An 18,266-nucleotide genomic window follows, 5' to 3' on the forward strand; every position below is an offset into this window, starting at 1 on the left:
TCTAGCAGGCAGTGGCTTTTGGATCTCTAGGGCTACCTGGATGAGACTTCAGAAGGAAATTGTCTATCTCCACGGGTGAGACTTGACTCTAGATATTGCCTGGAATGTGTGACACTTTCCTGGTGGATCCTGATTTCATGGGGCTCCATGGGTATTCCTATCAGTTCTGGCAGGTTCCTCCATGCCGAGCTGTGCAATGCAGGTATCTAGCCAAAGGACGGAAATGGTGTGCTGTTTATTCCAGATCTTTCTTTTTCATGTTGGGAACTTACATATCACCAAAGGTAACTCTTATTTTTTCCTATGAATAAGACCACTTTTGGCCCAAAATATTTTCAGGAGTTTTAATTCCCTGAAATGATTTGCATGTCTTGACTTTGAAGATGCTTTTAGCATGTTGACTGCCTTTTAGCTGTAAACCAGTGGCCAGATGGCCAGTATATAATGAGTGTTGAGAAAAATGCCTCTTATTGCCTGAACAACGCACCTACCTCCTAGGATCAATTTTCATGCAACTTCTCTTTTACATCTATACACAACAAGACTTCCAGAGAACTCAGACATCAGAATTTAGGCACTGTACCCAGGAGAACTCCATTTTGTATATGAGCACCTTGAAGTCACCCTGTCCTGGGTCAAGGAAAGTTTAAGACCCTAGTCATTGTGTGCTACTCACTAAGACACGCCACTACACCATATCAAAACTCCTTGACATTGCTCCAAGCTGAAGTTAGTTTTTTAATCTAGCTGCAGGTAATTCAGTCCTTACCAGGTAGCTTCCCATGACTTCCTCATGGCATCCACTTTCACTTTTCTTTCTCTGTTGTGCCATAAACCCTACCACTAACCCTGATTGATGGTCATAAAACAGGGACCGTGCTATTTTGGGGTATCTGTCTTGGATCTCTAGCACTGTAGAATCTAGGCATAGTGCCTGGTGGAGTTAGTAGTTGCTGGGCAGGAAGAACACATCTGCAAGTGGACATCAGACCTCAAACTTAACCCTGGCTTCGTGGTAGTAGTTCCACATAATAGTAACAAATACGTGTTATTCTCATATGTGGTCCCTACTTGGATTTGGCTCATAAAAGTCTTGGAACACCATTTTGTTCCTTGTTTTCCCTTTACTCCCAGAAGCAACCAGCACAATTTTTTTTCTTGACCTCTGTGGCATAAAACTTGGCCCATTTTCCTATTGATTAACTAATACATGGAAATGATAAGAGAAATCACTGTAAGATTCTTATTTATAATAAAGCAACAATCTCATTGTTGAAATGTACTAATGACTGCCCTTTAGGGAAAAAAATGTTTATTTTCAAAGGAATGTTTCTCCTATAATTTACTTTGTTACACTATACTATCTTCTGAATCATCATTGAAATGTAACATTTTCTCATTCTTTTTAGATACAATGCTCCATTTAAAAAAAATATACAGAATTGGGTGTATAAATTGTCCACTTCCTCAGATATAATTGAAGAGTGGCTAGTAGTGCAGAATCTTTGGGTTTATCTTGAAGCTGTCTTTGTAGGTGGAGATATTGCCAAACAGCTGCCTCAGGTAAATGTGGTTTTTGTAACTACTGATAGAATAATTTGGTGTGTGTTGTCCATATGTCTCTGTAAAAGTCTTCACAGGGACATATGTTCATATTTTGGTTATTTACACCAGGGATTGGCAAACTATGGCTCACTTGCATGTTTTTGTAAATAAAGTTTTATTGGAACACAGACATTTCCATTCATTTTTGTTCTTTTTAAAGGCTGTAGCATTACAACAGCAGGGTTGAGTAGTTATAACAGAGACTATATAGCTTGTAAAGCCTGAAATATTTACCTTCTGGCCCTTTCCAAAATAATTTTTTCCTAAGTGACTTTTTAAAAAGTCTTTATTTTTTAGAGAGAGGGGAGGGAGGGAGAAAGAGGGAAAGAAACATTGATGTGTGAGAGAAATGTCAATGGGTTGCCTCTTGCATGCCCCAGTCTGGGACCAGGCCTGCATCTCAGACATGTGCCCTGACTGGGAATTGAACTGGGACCCCTGAGTTCCCAGGCCAGTGCTCAGCCACGTTAGCTAGGGCTTCTAAGTGACCTTTGATTTACATGTGCAGGAAGAAAAAACCCATATATTTTCAAACTGAAGAAGTCTTCAGGTTGTTTGAGTATGTGAGATACATCGAGGTATGGTATTGTTAAATTATAGGACAATGGAGTGGGGATAGACTGTGGGAGCAGGGGATGGGGTGGGATGAAGGAGGACAAAGGGGGAAAAATTAGGACAACTGTAATAGAATAAGCAAGAATAAAATAAAAGTTTATGATAGAGCTGTGAAAAATAAAATATATAAAATATATAATCTAAAAAATTTATAGCAGCTCATCTCTCCCAAGAGTTAACCTTATAATATCCCACTAAGAATAGAATTAAAATTAATTTGTATTCTGTGAGTGCAATTAACTGTTACCAACTCCACAAATGGTAGATCAGAAATATACCATGGGCACAGAACTTCTGCCTTAGAAGCACGTAACAAAATTGTTAAAAGAACTCTATTGGAGCCTTTTAAATAAATGCCAATAACTCACTAATAGCTTTATTCTGAGAAGGTAATGTGCCTATTATAAAATTAAGTCTGCTCTTTCTCAACTTCCACACCCACAAACAGACTCTATAGAGATTAAAAATCAAGGGTAAGATTTGAAAGTGATGGATTTTCCTTTATAACACATTTTAAAAATAAGTCTTTTCTTTCTTGTCAGGAAATTACATTTAAAATTTTTTAAATGAAGATTATGCCAATTTCTAGGTTATGCCAATATGCCATTTTTGTAATTGAATGCAAAGCTTACTATCATCCATAGTAAAAAGAAAATTTTTATTTGCAAAAATGTTAAGCATTGGGGTTTTTACTGTTTTCTTCTTTTTTTCCCCCGGGGTATTACTGAGTTGTAATTATTCCAAGGATCTTAAGACCAAATTATTTTCATGCTTCTTCAGTTTTCTCTTTAAAGCAAAACACCGAAAGTTCTGAAAGACTAGATTTGAGCTTGAAGTTGATGGCTTTGCAAATTAATCGTGTGGCACTTTGGAAAATGTATTAATGTAAGAAAACAAGTGATCAACTATTGTGATAAATCAGTATTTCAATAAGGAGTTTTGCGACTTTGGAATTAAGTCAAATGAAAACATAATTGCCCCTTTAAATTATGTAGCCTGAAACTTTTGTCATATGTCAGTTGACCATAAAGGCATGGGTTACTTCTCGGATCTGTTCTATATCTTTGATCAATATGTCTGTTCTCAATATGTCTGATCAGTATGTCTGCTCTAATGCCATTACCAGGCTATTTGGATTACAGTGGTCTTATAGTATAGTTTGATATCAGGTATTATATCTCTACCTTTGTTCTTCTTTCTCATGATTGCTGAGGCTAGAATTCCAAAACACAAATACAAAAAATATATATGTACCTCTATCATCATAGCAGCACTATTTTCAATAACCAAGATCTGGAAACAGCCGAAGTGCCCATCAGTAGATGAGTGGGAAAAAGCTATGGTACATTTCTCTAGTGAAATACTATGCAGCAGTGAAAAAGAAGGACCTTTTATCTTTTACAACAGCACAGATGTACCCGGAGACTATTATGCCAGTCAGTGAAAGACAAATACCACATGATTGCACTTATATATGGAATCTAATGAACACAATAAACTAACAAACAAAATAGAAACAAAAGCATAGATACATGGAAAAGACTGATAGCTCTTCAGGGTGGGAGTAGGAGACTGGATGAAAGATGGTGAAGGGACCCATGGACATGGACAACCATATGGGGATTGACTGAGAGAAGGGAGAAGGAGGGTCTGGGTGGAGATGGGAAAAGGGAATAGTAGTGGGGACAACAGTAATAGCATAAACAATAAAAATTATGCAGACTGAAAGTAATAGAAGCTTATTTGAAGAATAAGTTTTTTAGGAAATTCCAAAGTGAATACTTTTTCTTTATTCAAGCATCCAAATGCTAATTTTTTATTGACTATGAATTTGTTTTTAGGAAGCAAAACGTTTTCAGAATATTGACAAGTCATGGGTGAAGATAATGCAGCGAGCTCATGAGAATCCCAATGTGATCAGTTGCTGTGTTGGAGACGAAACCATGGGGCAACTGCTACCTCATTTGCATGAACAGCTGGAAGTATGTCAGAAGTCACTGACAGGGTCAGTAAGGGTTTAATTATTTTATATGCACTGGGGTTATCTCAAACAGGTTCATACATTTCTGGTTTGGCAGTGATGGTGGGAGTGGTGATAGGAATTTAACATTTCACATAAATTTAATTTTTCTGCAAAGAAAGATACCTTCATTTTAGGGGTGGGTGAGTTAAAGCATTGTATTAATTTTGTAGGTCTGCTGTAACAAATTACCACAAACTGGGTGACTTCAAACAACAGACATTTGTTTTCTCAGTACTGGAAGCCAGAAGTCTGAATTCAAGGTGTCAGCATCTTCTGAAGGCTCTTACGGAGAATCTTTCCTTCTTTCTTCCAGCTTCTGGTGGCTATAGGAGTTCTTGGCCTGGGGCTAAATAATTCCGATCTCTATCTCAGAATTCACATTTTTTTCTTCTTGTGTCTCTTATGAGTACATGTTGAAGTTAGGTCTTATCTGGATAATCCAGGATGATTTTTTCTTGAGATCCTTAACTTCAACACATGTGTAACAACCCTTTTTCCAGTTAAGCTTACATTCACAGATTCTAAGGAACAGGATGGGGACCTGTCTTTTATGGGGCTTCCATTTGGCCCAACACTGGCATGGACTAAGGATATGCATGCCACTAAGAGAACAATTCACCAGACAGATTCACAGATAATTTTCTTAAAAAGCAGTTCATTCTGTTTCTATGTGAAATAGGGTGAACGTATATCCTGTTTTGTCTAAGTTTGTGCTCCATCTTAGCTTAATGGTTAGTTGTCCCTGCTTTCACTTGAAACGTGCTGGTTTGTGGATAGATTGTATGTTCACCCTGGATTTAAGGCATACTAGGAGATTCACAATACTCTTAGGGCACAGGAGAAAGGTGGTAGATGGGGCAGCCTTGCTCTGAATCCCTTTCTTGTTTTCTTTCGTTTTCCCAAGTCACGTACATGGTGAAGCATGGACTTTGGTTTTAACAAAACATTTCAGAGGCAAACGGGAAATGACTATAGGTGTTTGTTATTATCTTATTGAACCAGTTCAGTGATTGTATCTTGGCTAAAATTAAATAAATAATTCAGAAAAATATCATTTGGTAACGTGACTTTATTTAAAGGTATTTGGAGAAGAAGCGATTACTATTTCCAAGATTCTTCTTTGTATCCGATCCAGTTCTGCTGGAAATTCTTGGACAAGCCAGTGATTCCCATACCATACAGGTATAATCTAAGTATCTACTACCTAAACCTCTTATTTTCCCACAGCATACATAATGGGTGACAAAAATGAAGTTACCATTTGAAAGTGGATGCAGGAAAGAAGAGTATTAAAAATAATGTTGATTATAAAATGTCCTTTTTGTGTGTGTATTTGGAGCCCATTGACCTGGGGCAAGGGTCATTGATTATGCCACTCACCAGCTGGGTGATCTTTGCCAGCTTCTTAATTTTCATGCACCTTAATTTTCTCATCTGTAAAACCAGAACATTAATGGTTCCCATCTCATAGGATTGCCATAAAGATTATGTGAGGTAATACATTGAGAAACATCCAGCATGCTTTGCGTGCTTACTAAATGTAATTCATTATTATAAGTGTTTAATCTAAATATTCTTAGATCAAGTAGAGCTAGTGGTTTTGATTTGTCCTTTTTTCCATCAAGAATACTTCTCAAATGCTTGTAGCCACTTTCCAAGGCAATACTTGCCATAGGAAGAGAGAAACTATGGAGAACTGGCCATGGGAGGCACTGAAACACCCATCCCCTGGGCCAGTTCTGGTTTGGGAATCTAGGGAACTGCTAATAATATCTTCCCTCTTGGTTCCAGGAAGTTGTGGGGATGAGGAAAGAGAGAAGTAAAAGCTGTGTAAGGCAGAGGTGGAGATGAGAGAAAGTGGACAGAGCTGGGGAGGGACAGTCTCTTTTTTCTTTTTGAAACAATGAAGTAAATTCTTAAGCTCTTACAGAGATTAACAATGTTAAGGCCTTTAAAAACATCTCAGTGGCTTTCTGTTTAGGCTAATGTGTGATGTTTTTTCTTTGTCGTGTGCTTTTTACAGCCACATCTCCCTGCGGTATCTGACAACATAAATGAGGTGACATTTCATGCGAAAGAATACGATCGTATCCTGGCTGTTATATCAAGAGAAGGAGAAAAAATTATTGTAATTTAACTTGGTTAAGCTTTTGTTATTAGGATTTCTTTAAAAATTTAGGTCGAGGAGGATGCAATTCTCTTATGAAAAAAGGGAGGTGGGGTGGACTTGCTTTCTAGTTTGGTAGCCCTTTGTTACAGACTGGTTTGAATAATCCATTTAACTTGTCTGAGACTCATTTTATCCTCTTTGAGATGAAAGTTTTAGACCAGATGATCTTTATAGTGTCTTCTACCTATAGTATTAGTTGATTTTACTTATTTTAAATATTGAAAAATAAATGTAAGACCATTGGCTTTGCATGGAGGAACTATGATTTATCAAGTATATGAAATTTGTAAAAACCCCAAATTATTATCAATTTGTAATGTATTTGTCATATATTTTTTAGTTGGATAATCCTGTTATGGCCAAAGGTCCTGTAGAGATTTGGCTTCTGGAATTGTTAAAAATGCAGATGTCATCATTGCATAACATAATTCGATCTGCATTCTATCAAATCAGTGATTCGGGATTTCAGCTCTTACCTTTCCTCAGTCACTTTCCAGCACAGGTGAGAACACACAGCTTTTAAACAATGGTTGTAAGAACTGGAAATAAGGGGAAAGGATACTCAGGAGGCAATCAGCCAGGTGGTGTGGAGGCTGTTGTAGCTTTGAACTAGTTAGGGAACCCTACCCCCCCTCAGCTCCCAACCACCTGCTCGTGCACTGACGTCACTCTAGGCCCACCCATCCCATCCCCCTAGAAGAGGATTTGCCACTGTTCTCTCATCATTAAGGATATACACTGAGACTAAAACCACTTATGGAAAATTTCATCTTATATATAAAAACATAGGTAGATATAGACACTGATACAGATATGGGTGTGGGTATATATGAATGGAATGAGCATATCTTTTCCCGAAACAAAATCCATCTTGCTTTTTGCTTATTTTCCCTTCAAGTGATTAAACATTGGCAAATCTGTTAAAGAAGGACTCCTCATGTGACTAACTTTTGAAGGAGAGAAGACCTTGAAAGAGGCTGGGGTTGGAGCAGGTGTTCCCGCTTTCTAGTCCTTTGGCTCTTAGAGGTGCATTGTAATGTGCCAACTATTATTAACACCAGATATAGAAAATTCCAGTAGTTTCTTTACATTTTCAGCCAGGATAAATGACAAGTGATGACTGTCTGGGTCAGAGACAGTATGGGGTAGAAGACGAGATATTCGGGGAAAATGTAGGCAGTTTTTGCCCAAACCATATTTCTTCTCCATCTGCACCTGCCAACCTGCACTCCAAATTCTGAATTGCTGCACACAGAGCAGAGATAGCTGAAGTAATGTGAAATTATTTATCCAAATGGCACAAGTACAGATACAGAATCAACACCTTTGGAGGGAATACTTCAATATTGTGATTTTAAAATAATGTACAATATCCTTGGCAAGCTTTAACATTTTTATTAGCATTATTAACTTGCTGATAAGTCTTTATAAAATACTTTATTTCAAAAGCTGAGAAAATAGCTCCTTGGACTAAATCAACATAGTTTACTTCTCCCAGGAGAGGCTGATCACCCTGTATATTTTGAAGAAGAAGCTCTGTCTAGTTTAGACAGAGGAGTTAGCATTAAAGGTGCAACAGTTGAAGAGCAAGTTCAAAGCAATTGTCAGGTTGAATGGGAAATAGCAGGAGAGTTGACTAGCTTTAAGGATTATCTTTAGCGTGCATATAAACATATATATACACAAATAAGGAAGTGAAATGTTAAGTAAAAATCTTACTATTGAAGTGGGCAAATTTTAGTTCCTTGGGAAATTTGTTTTAAAGAGTAATGAGTATATATTCAATATATATTTGTTCACTATATACATTAGTCTTTAGAGCAACTTTTTTGAAGAACTGAAATTTGTTGACTACAATATAAATTTAAGGTTTTATTTAAGTTTGTTTCAAATTTCTGCTTTCTTCTAAAACACATTCCTAAGGTTATAAATGCGATGCAAACTTTTGGAAACTATGACAGTGAAAATAAAAATTTCCCATATTTTTACCACTTGGAAATGATGGCTATAAATATTTAGTGTATTCCCTTTCAGTGTTTTTTAATGTGCCTATTACAGTCATCAAGTAATATTGAAAAGAATGAGCATTCTTACTTTGTTTTTTTATTTTAATGAGACATGTTCACAGTTTTTATCATTAAGTCCCCCGCCTTCTTAAATTAAACATAATTTAGACTTTTCATGATGACTCAGGGTAGTCATTTTTAAAATAAGTTTTTAGAATATAGAATCACTGCATAGTAGTCTATGCAGTGATTTTTCAGGGTCTGTGGTCTGTTTGTCTTTAAATCAGACAGCCTTACACTGCTGTTTCTGTCTTGTTTTTCTGTTTTCCCTAAAGTAATGCCATGCCGTCTTCTGCTGCCATCAGGGTCAGAATCTGCTTGCTATTGGGATCTGCCTGACACTGGCCATTTCCTCCACATTCTGTTGCTCACCTTAGCCAGGTGCTTTCATTTAGCTTCACCTTTTCATTTAGCTAGAGACCCAGGATTGGCCTGTAGTTTGCCTGTAGTTGGCCTGCTTTGTTCTAGCAGGGAAAAGTATCGAAGTTCCTGAGGAGGCAGGGATTAGGAGAGGGTTTTATTTCTATTTACCCACATCAAATGCCATGTCACTCACGCCGCTCCCACTCCTCTGCCACACGTGGGGTTCCTTTTCGGTCCCAATGATTTTGTGTTGGTCGCTTAACTCTGCAGATGAACAAGTGCTCTCAAGGGGACAGGTGCCGCATCAGAGAGGTGATGGTGAGGGATATTCTGATCACTTTTACTCCCTTACCTGGGGTAGATATTGCAGGTGAGGGGGTATTCACTCATGGTTTCCTTTTTGCCTTCATCAGGAGACAAAGGACATGCTTCTCCCTTTTCACTTTCTGTCTCTCCCTCCTCAGATAATATGTAGATAGAAAAGTTGGTGTAGATAAAGATACGGATATTAGAGAGAGTGGAGGTCAAGAAAGGAGATAGGCGGCATATCTTTTTAAAAAGTTTCAAAGTAACATTTAGAAAGCTATTTTTAGGAGTGGAGAAATGCATGTCCCTTTTTTAGTTAAAAATGAGTGAAACCCTGTTTACCGTCATGTGAGTAAGTAAGTGACCACCAAATTTTATTACAGGATGTGTTTTAAACATTTGACTTATTTGTCTGCTGGATTTGTAGGTTGGGCTTCTGGGACTTCAGATGCTATGGACACATGATTCAGAAGAGGCTTTAAATAACGCAAAAGATGACAGAAAAATTATGCAAATAACCAACCAGAAATTTTTGGATATTCTAAATCTCCTCATTAGTCAGACAACACATGACCTAAGCAAGTTTGAAAGAGTGAAATTTGAAACTCTAATTACTATTCATGTGCATCAGAGAGATATTTTTGATGACTTGGTAAAGTATCTTTTTTTCTTAATGTAAAGTAACATAGTATACTAGCTAATAATTTAGTGCTCCTAGTAATGGGAAATTAAGTGTTATACATATCCTCTAACTTCTACATGGTTCTTTTTCACAACTGTCTACATATACACTACATCTGCAAATATCTACATTTGGTGGTTTAAACAACATGTATGTATATTCACATTTGCCATTCTGAAAGTCTAAAGTCAGCTGATGTGATGTGAACTAATTGTTTAATTAAACCAAATAACAGGGACGTGATACAATTTGGGTGAGATTGGTCATGAGTTATGATGGGCTGATTGGGAAGGAAGCCCAGATCAAATAGAATCAAGCTTCACAGAACTCTCATGGATATTTGTCTTAACTGATGGTGTCCAACAGGGCATCATGGGCTTGATTTGGACAAGGTTTTGTAGGATGCGGCTGAGAGGAGTAGTATTTGAATTATCTTTGGAAATAGAACCTTCAGTAACCAATGGCCTTGAGGGGCTCCAGGAGGTTTTGATATACCAACATTTGACTATTATCTTTGTCTTTAGCATTGTTTTATTTTATATTTTATTCATCTTAAAGGCACTACTTTTCTTTATTAAAGACACATAATTCATGCAACTTTGGACCCTTTTTTAGAAAACATGATCACAGACAATCTGTTTCAAACTTCTATCAAAAGTTCTGATCAGATAAGTTATACTAGATTGAAGGACATGCAGTCTATTCCCCTGGAATCTAGATCCTCACTTCTCAAAGTATTGTATTCCAACCAGTTGCATTGGCATCTTCTGAGAGCTTGTTAGAAAAGCCGAATCTCTAGCATTCCCCCCACTACTCCTTCCCCAATGTACTGAATCAGAATCTGCTTTTCAACAAGATTCCCAGAGCGAAAACATGGCTCTAGTATTTATCTCTGGATCAAGCTAATCATCAAGCACATTTAGACCTTATTTCTTTGGCCTTCTACTGATTTCACTGAAATTGCTTTCACTGAATTGCAATTACCCTTACATTGTAGCTTTCACTGAAGCCCACCTCAAGAAACTCTTATGGAATCCAGTACTGTATTTGCTAACAGTATGCTCTCAAGGGTGATATCTGTGAATCCTCACTGACTCTTAAAACTGAAGTCTCATGGAAGAAAATTGTTTTAAATTTAAGGGCTGGGCAAGGCATTACTTTCCATACAAAATTGATTTTAAAAATTTATACACAATTAAGCCATGAAGCTGTTTTCTTTTTGTCTTAATCACTATTGAACTCATGGTCAGTTTGCATCCCAACTAAATGAGATTTCTTGGCCAGCATATTTGTATTTTATTTTTTCATGTATAATGCTTAGAATAGCCTGTTATATAGTAAGAACTCAATAAATATTAACTATTTTTCTTTGTCTCTTATTTTTCAATAACAGTTGATATATGGTATTGCATTAGTTTCAGGTATACACATGGTGATAGACACCATACAACTCTCCAAGTGATTATCCCAATGAATCCCGCGCCCATCTGATACCTCACATAGCTACCAGGACATCACTGACCACTTTCCTTATGCTGTACTTTACATCCTCGTGACTATTCTGTAGCAACCAATTTGTATGTTTTAATCCCTTCATCTTTTATACCCATCCTCCCAAGCCCCCTCCTATCTGACAGCTGTCAAAATGTTCTCTGTACCTATGAGTCTCTTTCTGTTCTGCTTGTCTGTTTATTTTGGTTTTTTTTAATTCAATCATTGAGAGATATGTATTTATTGTCATTGTATTGTGCATATTTTTGTCTTTTTTCTTCCTTTTTTCTTCTTAAAGAAGACCCTTTACATTTCATCTGATAATGGTTTGGTGGTGATGAACTCCTTTAGCTTTATTTGTCTGGGAAGTTCTTCATTTGTCCTTGGATTCTAAATGATAGCTTTGCTGAATAGAGTAATCTTGGTTGTAGGTCCTTGCTTTTCATCACTTTGAATATTTCTTGCCATTCCTTTCTGGTCTGCAAAGTCTCTTTATTTTTAAAGCTTTTAAAAAAGATTTTATTTATTTATTTTTAGAGAGAAGGGAGGGTAGGGAGAAAGGGGAGGACAGAAATATCAATGTAACATAGAAACATAGATCAGTTGTCTCTTGTACGTGCCTACAACGGGAAGAACCTGTGACCCAGGCATGTGCCCTGACCAGAAATCAAACCGGCAACGTTTCACTTTGTGGGACAATGCCCCCAAAAGTGACCCATGTGGGTCAGGGCTGGCCTGCAAAGTTTCTTTTGAGATATAAGCTGACACTCTTTTTTATGGTATTAAAAATGTTTAGTGTGATCGTATTTTTACATTTTTATTTATATTTTGCTTTCATGTGAAAGTTCATCCTTCCAACTTTAGAAAGGTACAGATTAACAAAAATTATATATATTTAAGGTGTACAGTGTGATAATTTGATATACAAGGTCTGTCCAGAAAAAGTGCAACCATTGTTAATGTAACCAGAACACAACATTGCACAACACTGATGTAACCTGGCAGCCAAGGAGAGTAGACTGAAATGCACATGTGTGAACAGTGATGACTTCACTGTACTAGTTCAGTAGGAGTGGTAGATGCTGTTGAGTGAGCATGTGTACTGTGTGGCCATCACATTCAAAACGACTGAGCAAGTAGAGCAACAAATGTGCATCCAGTTTTGTGTTAAGCTTGAACATTCCTCCACGGAAACTATTCAGATGATTCAGAAGGCCACAGCTATGGTCAACTGCTGATTGGCAGCTTCATCTCAACAACACACCTACTCATGAATCACATCTCGTGCAGAGTTTTTTGGCAAAACATTAAACCACCTAAATGACTCAGCCTCTCTACAGCCCAGATTTTGTACTCTGTGACTTCTGGCTTTTCCCAAAACTAAAATCACCTTTGAAAGGGAAGAGATTTTCCTGAATTGATGAGATTCAGGAAAATATGATGGAGAAGCTGATGGCAATTGAGAGAACTGTGTGAGGTCCAAGGTGCCTACTTTGAAGGGGGATGAGGCATCATTGTTTTATGTACAATGTTTTTTGTATCTTGTATTTTTTTCAATAAATACCTCTATTTTCCATAGGATATGGCTGGATACTTTCTGGACAGACCTGTGTATACAGTGTGAAATATGTACTCCAAATGTGAGGTGATAGTTAACCCCTCTATCACCTCACATAGTTACCATTTTTTGTGTATGTGTGTGGTTTCTTAGCAAATGCCAGTTATACAGTATAGTATTATTAACTCCAGTCACTATGCTGTACATCAGGTCCCCAGATCTCCAGAACTTACTTGTATTATAACTGAAAGTTTGTACCTTTTAACCAACATCTTTCTGTTTCTCCCATCTTCACCCCCCAGACAACAATCTTACAGGAGCTCCCTTGTAGGTAACTTAACTTCTTTCCTCTTGCTTTTAGGGTTCTCTCTCTGTCTTTAACCTTTGGCATTTTAATTATGATGTGTCTTTAATTATGATGTGTGGTCCTCTTTGGGGTCATCTTGTTTGGGATTCTGTGCTTCCTGGATTTGTATACTTTCTTTGCCATGTTAGGGAAGTTTTCCATCATTATTTTTTCAAATAGGTTTTTAATTCCTTGCTCTCTTTCTCTTTTCTCCTTCCAGCTCCCCCATGATGCAAATGTTGATACAGTTGAAGTTGTCATAGAGGCTCCTCACACTGTCCTCATTTTTTTTTTTTGCTGTTCTGATTAGGTGTTTTGGGTATTTTTTGCTTCCTTGTATTTCTAATCACTGGTTTGATTCTTGGCTTTATCTACTCTACTATTGATTCCCTGTAAATTACTCTTCATTTTAGTTAATGTATCCTTCATTTCTGACTGGTTCTTTTTATATGGTTTCTATGTCATTTATTTGTGTTGTTCTCACTAAGTTCCTTGAGCATCCTTAAAACCAATATTTTGAACCTTGTATCTGGTTGTTTGCTTGCTTCCATTTTATTTATCGTGTTTTGCCATGTATAATGTACACTCATGTTTTTGTGCACATTATACACAGGATAATTATACTCATGGTATGTAATCATTATACACATGTATAACAAACACTCTTACTTTTCCCACAAAAATTTTTGGGCAAAAAGTGCACACTATACATGGCAAAATAACAGTAGTTCTTTTTTCTTTTCTTTTCTTTTTTTTTTTTGAGAATTCTCCTATTCTTTAATTTGGGACCTGTTTCTTTGTCTTCACATTTTGGCTGCTTCCTTGTGTTTGTTTCTATGTTGTTACGTAGAGTTTCTACATCTCCTGAACTTGGTAGAGTGTCTTTGTGTAGTACATGTCCTTTAGAGCCCAGTAGCATAGCCTCCCAGTCTCCTGAGCTTAGTGCTCCAGGTGCCCATTGTGTGGACTGTGTGCACTGTCCAATTATAGTTGAGCCTTGATTTCTGTTCGCATCACTGGGAGGGTGCAGCGGAGGAGCTGCTGTGCAGGAGTTGACCCTACGGAGCAGGACTTGCTTGAGTGGGGCTTTGGTGCTCATGAAGTCCTCCCCTGAGTGTGCCATTCATGGAGATCTGAAGGAGTGGCTCTGGCTCTGGGGCCTCCTCGGATGTGAGAGGTCAGTCACAGAGCTGTCTTCAGGTAGTTGCTACTTGTACTGGGCTTGGAGGTGTCCAAAGAGGCCAAGCTTCAAACCAAAGCCTTTTGCCACTAGTGCCAGGCCTGGGGCCAGTTAGCAAGAGTTGCAGGGTCTGCAAATGCCAGATGTTGCTTATTTGAGAGATTTTAGGAAAGTCTGAAGTGTGAGGCAAGAGAGACCATTTGTGTGGAACAGCCTCTGGAAACAGCTTGGGTGGGTCCACAAGTTGGGTGGGGTGGATTCTCAAGGAATCATGAGGGTGGGGAGAACATTATGAACCAGGATAATGAAGACTTAGATATGGTGCCCACCTGCCAGGTCTATGGGGGGAGGGTTAGGTCTCAGAAAAAGAACAGTGACATCTGCCAGCACTTTTGTCTGGGAGAAAGCTACCCCTTCAGCTATTGCTCTCATGCCAGGCAATTCAGTTCCTCCCCGTATGTGCCCCAAACCTTTCGAGCTGGAGGGTTTGAACCTTTCAACCTTTCAAACTGCCCCAGTGCTGGAGCTCTGAGTGGGTCCAAGTAAGTCTGTGTGTGAGTCCTTTAAGGGGAACACCTAGGACTCCTGAAGTTCTCTGTCTCACTCACCTACGTTCCCTGATGGTTTTTACAGCCAGAGCTATGAGGACTTCTCTTCCTGGCAGTGGAATGCCAGGCTGGGAGGCCTGGTGTGTGGTGCTGGGTCCTTCACTCCTCAGGGGGGACCTCTGCAGGTGAGATATAGTTTTTATCTGCCACGTATGCATATGGGACCAGCCCATTCAGTGTCTCTGCCCCTCCTGCCAGTCTCTATGTGATTTCTTTAAATCCCTAGTTGTAGGACTGTCATTCAGCTAGATTTTAGATGGTTCCGAATGATGGTTGTTCTCTAGTTTAGTTGTAATTTTGATGTGGTTATGGTAGAATTTGAGTACTGTATTTGTGTAGTACACCACAATCTTGACTGGAAGTCTCCCCCAGCTATTCTTTCTTCATCCTCTTTCATCTTCTCTCACCATCTTAATGGATTGTTGAAAGTAGCTAGCTGACTGCATCTCCATGGCTATAGGTCCCATGTTAGAGAGCAAAGTCCCTGGGAGTGGCACCAGTTAGGTTATCCAAAAGTAGCTCTTTTAAGGTGATAAATACAAACTGTGCTTTAGGAGGGAAGCAAGAATTATTAACTGGAGGGAAGGCAAGGTCGTTAACAATGAAACGATACCAGAAAAGGCAAGCTTGCACATAGCATGGAGACTTGATTAGATGGAGATCTGAACATTGTATATTTGTCAGTGGTCCATTTTCCAGTTTCAGTTGAATGACCTGGAAGTGAGCCACTGGGTTTAAGAGCAGTGAAGGGGACGATTTGCCATTTTCCTATGTTGAATTCCCTGAATGGGTAGGGCTAGAAAAACTAGGTTTTTCCAAGTTTGCCAATGGAGTCATGAAACATCCCAGAGGGTGATTGTGGTAGTAGGATGTTCCTAAACAGGCTTGCCTGGTTTCTGTTTCTTGTATCCATTGCAGAAGGAGCCTGGTACTGATGGTCTCATAGGTATACACAAGTGATTAAGCTAGTTGATTGGCTTGGCCACATTGCTGGTATAGGAAGGCATATGTGCATATGTGAGCATCTCCCTGCTTAATCCCTTCAGTGGCTTCCCATTGCTGTGGGAACAATGCCCAACCTGTTTCCCATGCACCAAGAAGCCTCAGCTCTTACTCCTTTCTCTAGAGCCCCTCAGCTGTAATAAGCTTCACTCAGTTTCTTGAACATGCCAACAAGATCTTCTCTGCCTTTGCCTGAGATATTTTGCCCTCCCACCCCTCCATCACCCACCCTTTTTGTTTTATTTCCCTGGCTAATTCTTACTATTTATCCAGGTGTTAGTTTTTATGTTTCTTCTTTCTTTTTCCTTCTTTCTTCCTTCCTTTTCTTTCTTCTTCTTTTTTTTTGAATATTCTTCTGAGATACCCTACACTAGGTTACATCTTGCTGTATATTTTCATAAACGCTGAATTTCTTTCTTACTTTATCACAATTACTTATCTGTTTGTTTTTTGTCCTTTTCTCGAAATCCCAGAATACAGGAACTATGTCTTTCCCTCTTTACCTACCATAGTGTCAGGCCAAAGGAGGGACTCAGTAAATACATTTTAAATGAATGAGGATAATTCATGAATGAGTAACAACTGCCAATATGATTATGTTTTATGCTATTGTAATTTAATATGCAATTTCTTTTTATTTTATGTTTTTAAGGTAAAAATGCATATCAAATCAGTAACTGATTTTGAGTGGCTAAAACAGAGTAGATTTTATTTTAAAGAAGATTTGGATCAAACTGTAGTCTCTATTACAAATGTTGATTTTATTTACCAAAACGAATTTCTGGGATGCACCGATCGACTTGTTATCACTCCATTAACAGACAGGTAGGACACTTCATTTTTGTTATTCCATTTTACAATTAAGTAATGTGCTTAAAATTATTTCAAAATTGCATTTGAAATATTAACAATCTTCTTGCTGCTGTGTTAGGTCTATGCTAGCTCATCAAAGTCAGTATAACAGTGAAATACATGTACATTACATATAATGTACATTAAAGTTTAATAAAGTAGAAAAAGATGAAAGAATCAGAGCAACCCGGAATGTTGACTATGAGTAATTTAATAATAAACTTTAGATTGCAAGATGGAAAAATATCTCTGCACCATAAAGGAGGTTGTTAGAATCACAAAGAAGGATCATCTGATTTAGTCTCCTGGTTTTTCATGTGGAAATTGATCCCTAAAGTGCAGTTTCTTGGCCAGGTCTGAACTGCCAGTCAGTTAATGGCAGATCCCCTCATAGCTTTCTCTAGCATATGACACTAGACTAGAACTGAGTCTTTTTCATCTTTATGTGTCTGCCACAGTTCAACATGTTGGGCATAGAAGACACCCAATAAATGTTTGTAGAATTGACTTAAATTGGATCCTAGAACAATTAATTCTGCCATTACTTTACATAGGGCTGCCTCCAGGTAAAATTACCACATATAAATTTGGTCTTCAGCCTCCTCTTCAGCCCTTCAGCCCTTCAGCCTCTGGCCCTTCGGCCTCCTCTGGATTCACCCAGCTTCCCTTTCTCTGCCCAGGGCCACTGCCACATAAATTTGTCAGTGTGTTTTCCCTTCCATTGATGTTTCACACAAAGCTTCATGTATCATGAAGCTTTACTAAGTTTTACTTAATTCTGAAACAAATGTCACTGAAGCTGGATCATAGATACAGGGAGGTTTATTAGATTATTCTTGAACTTATCTGAATAAATGCAACATTTCATAGTAAAACAATTTTTCATGGTGTGTTAGAGTTGGCTTATACCAGCTTCTTGTGGAGTTCAGAAGTTTGTCCCAAGAAATTTTTGCAGTCACTCGCTTTACTACTACGAATGAATGTCAGGTATTCCAGTCTTGTTTGGTGCCTGTCTTATATGTGAGCAGCTAAAAGTCTAAAGGAAACAGGCCATTTTAATCACAATGTTCTTTTGCTTGTGCTTTACTGGAATGTGTTACCCCATACTCACAATGCCCTATCCAATTGACATTTGCAGATGTTATATAACTTTAGCACAGGCTTTGGGAATGAACATGGGAGGTGCTCCAGCAGGACCTGCGGGCACTGGCAAAACAGAAACTACGAAAGACATGGGAAGATGTTTGGGAAAGTATGTAGTCGTGTTTAACTGCTCAGATCAAATGGATTTCAGAGGGCTAGGAAGGATTTTTAAAGGCAAGTGTCAAACAGTTCAATTATTTTTGGTGAATTTGTTTTTGTGCTTATTTTCTGATATAAATCTAAAGTGATATTTTCC

The 18,266-nt window shown here is 38.1% G+C and overlaps 1 protein-coding gene across 1 annotated transcript in view; it reads left to right on the top strand.

Moving 5' to 3' along the window:
* DNAH8 (dynein axonemal heavy chain 8) overlaps nt 1–18,266 on the top strand; it is a 303,075-nt gene that overhangs the window by 100,195 nt on the left and 184,614 nt on the right. The window contains exons 34-41 of the mRNA XM_037051914.1: nt 1,410–1,563; nt 4,062–4,225; nt 5,323–5,425; nt 6,267–6,371; nt 6,754–6,915; nt 9,576–9,800; nt 16,668–16,840; nt 18,006–18,184. Of these exons, the coding sequence (XP_036907809.1) occupies nt 1,410–1,563; nt 4,062–4,225; nt 5,323–5,425; nt 6,267–6,371; nt 6,754–6,915; nt 9,576–9,800; nt 16,668–16,840; nt 18,006–18,184 (1,265 nt within the window). The remainder of the gene's footprint in view (nt 1–1,409; nt 1,564–4,061; nt 4,226–5,322; nt 5,426–6,266; nt 6,372–6,753; nt 6,916–9,575; nt 9,801–16,667; nt 16,841–18,005; nt 18,185–18,266) is intronic.

The sequence above is a fragment of the Sturnira hondurensis genome, unplaced genomic scaffold (assembly GCF_014824575.4).
Source record: "Sturnira hondurensis isolate 20B ecotype Veracruz unplaced genomic scaffold, ASM1482457v3 Scaffold0000880, whole genome shotgun sequence".
Lineage (NCBI taxonomy): Eukaryota > Metazoa > Chordata > Mammalia > Chiroptera > Phyllostomidae > Sturnira > Sturnira hondurensis.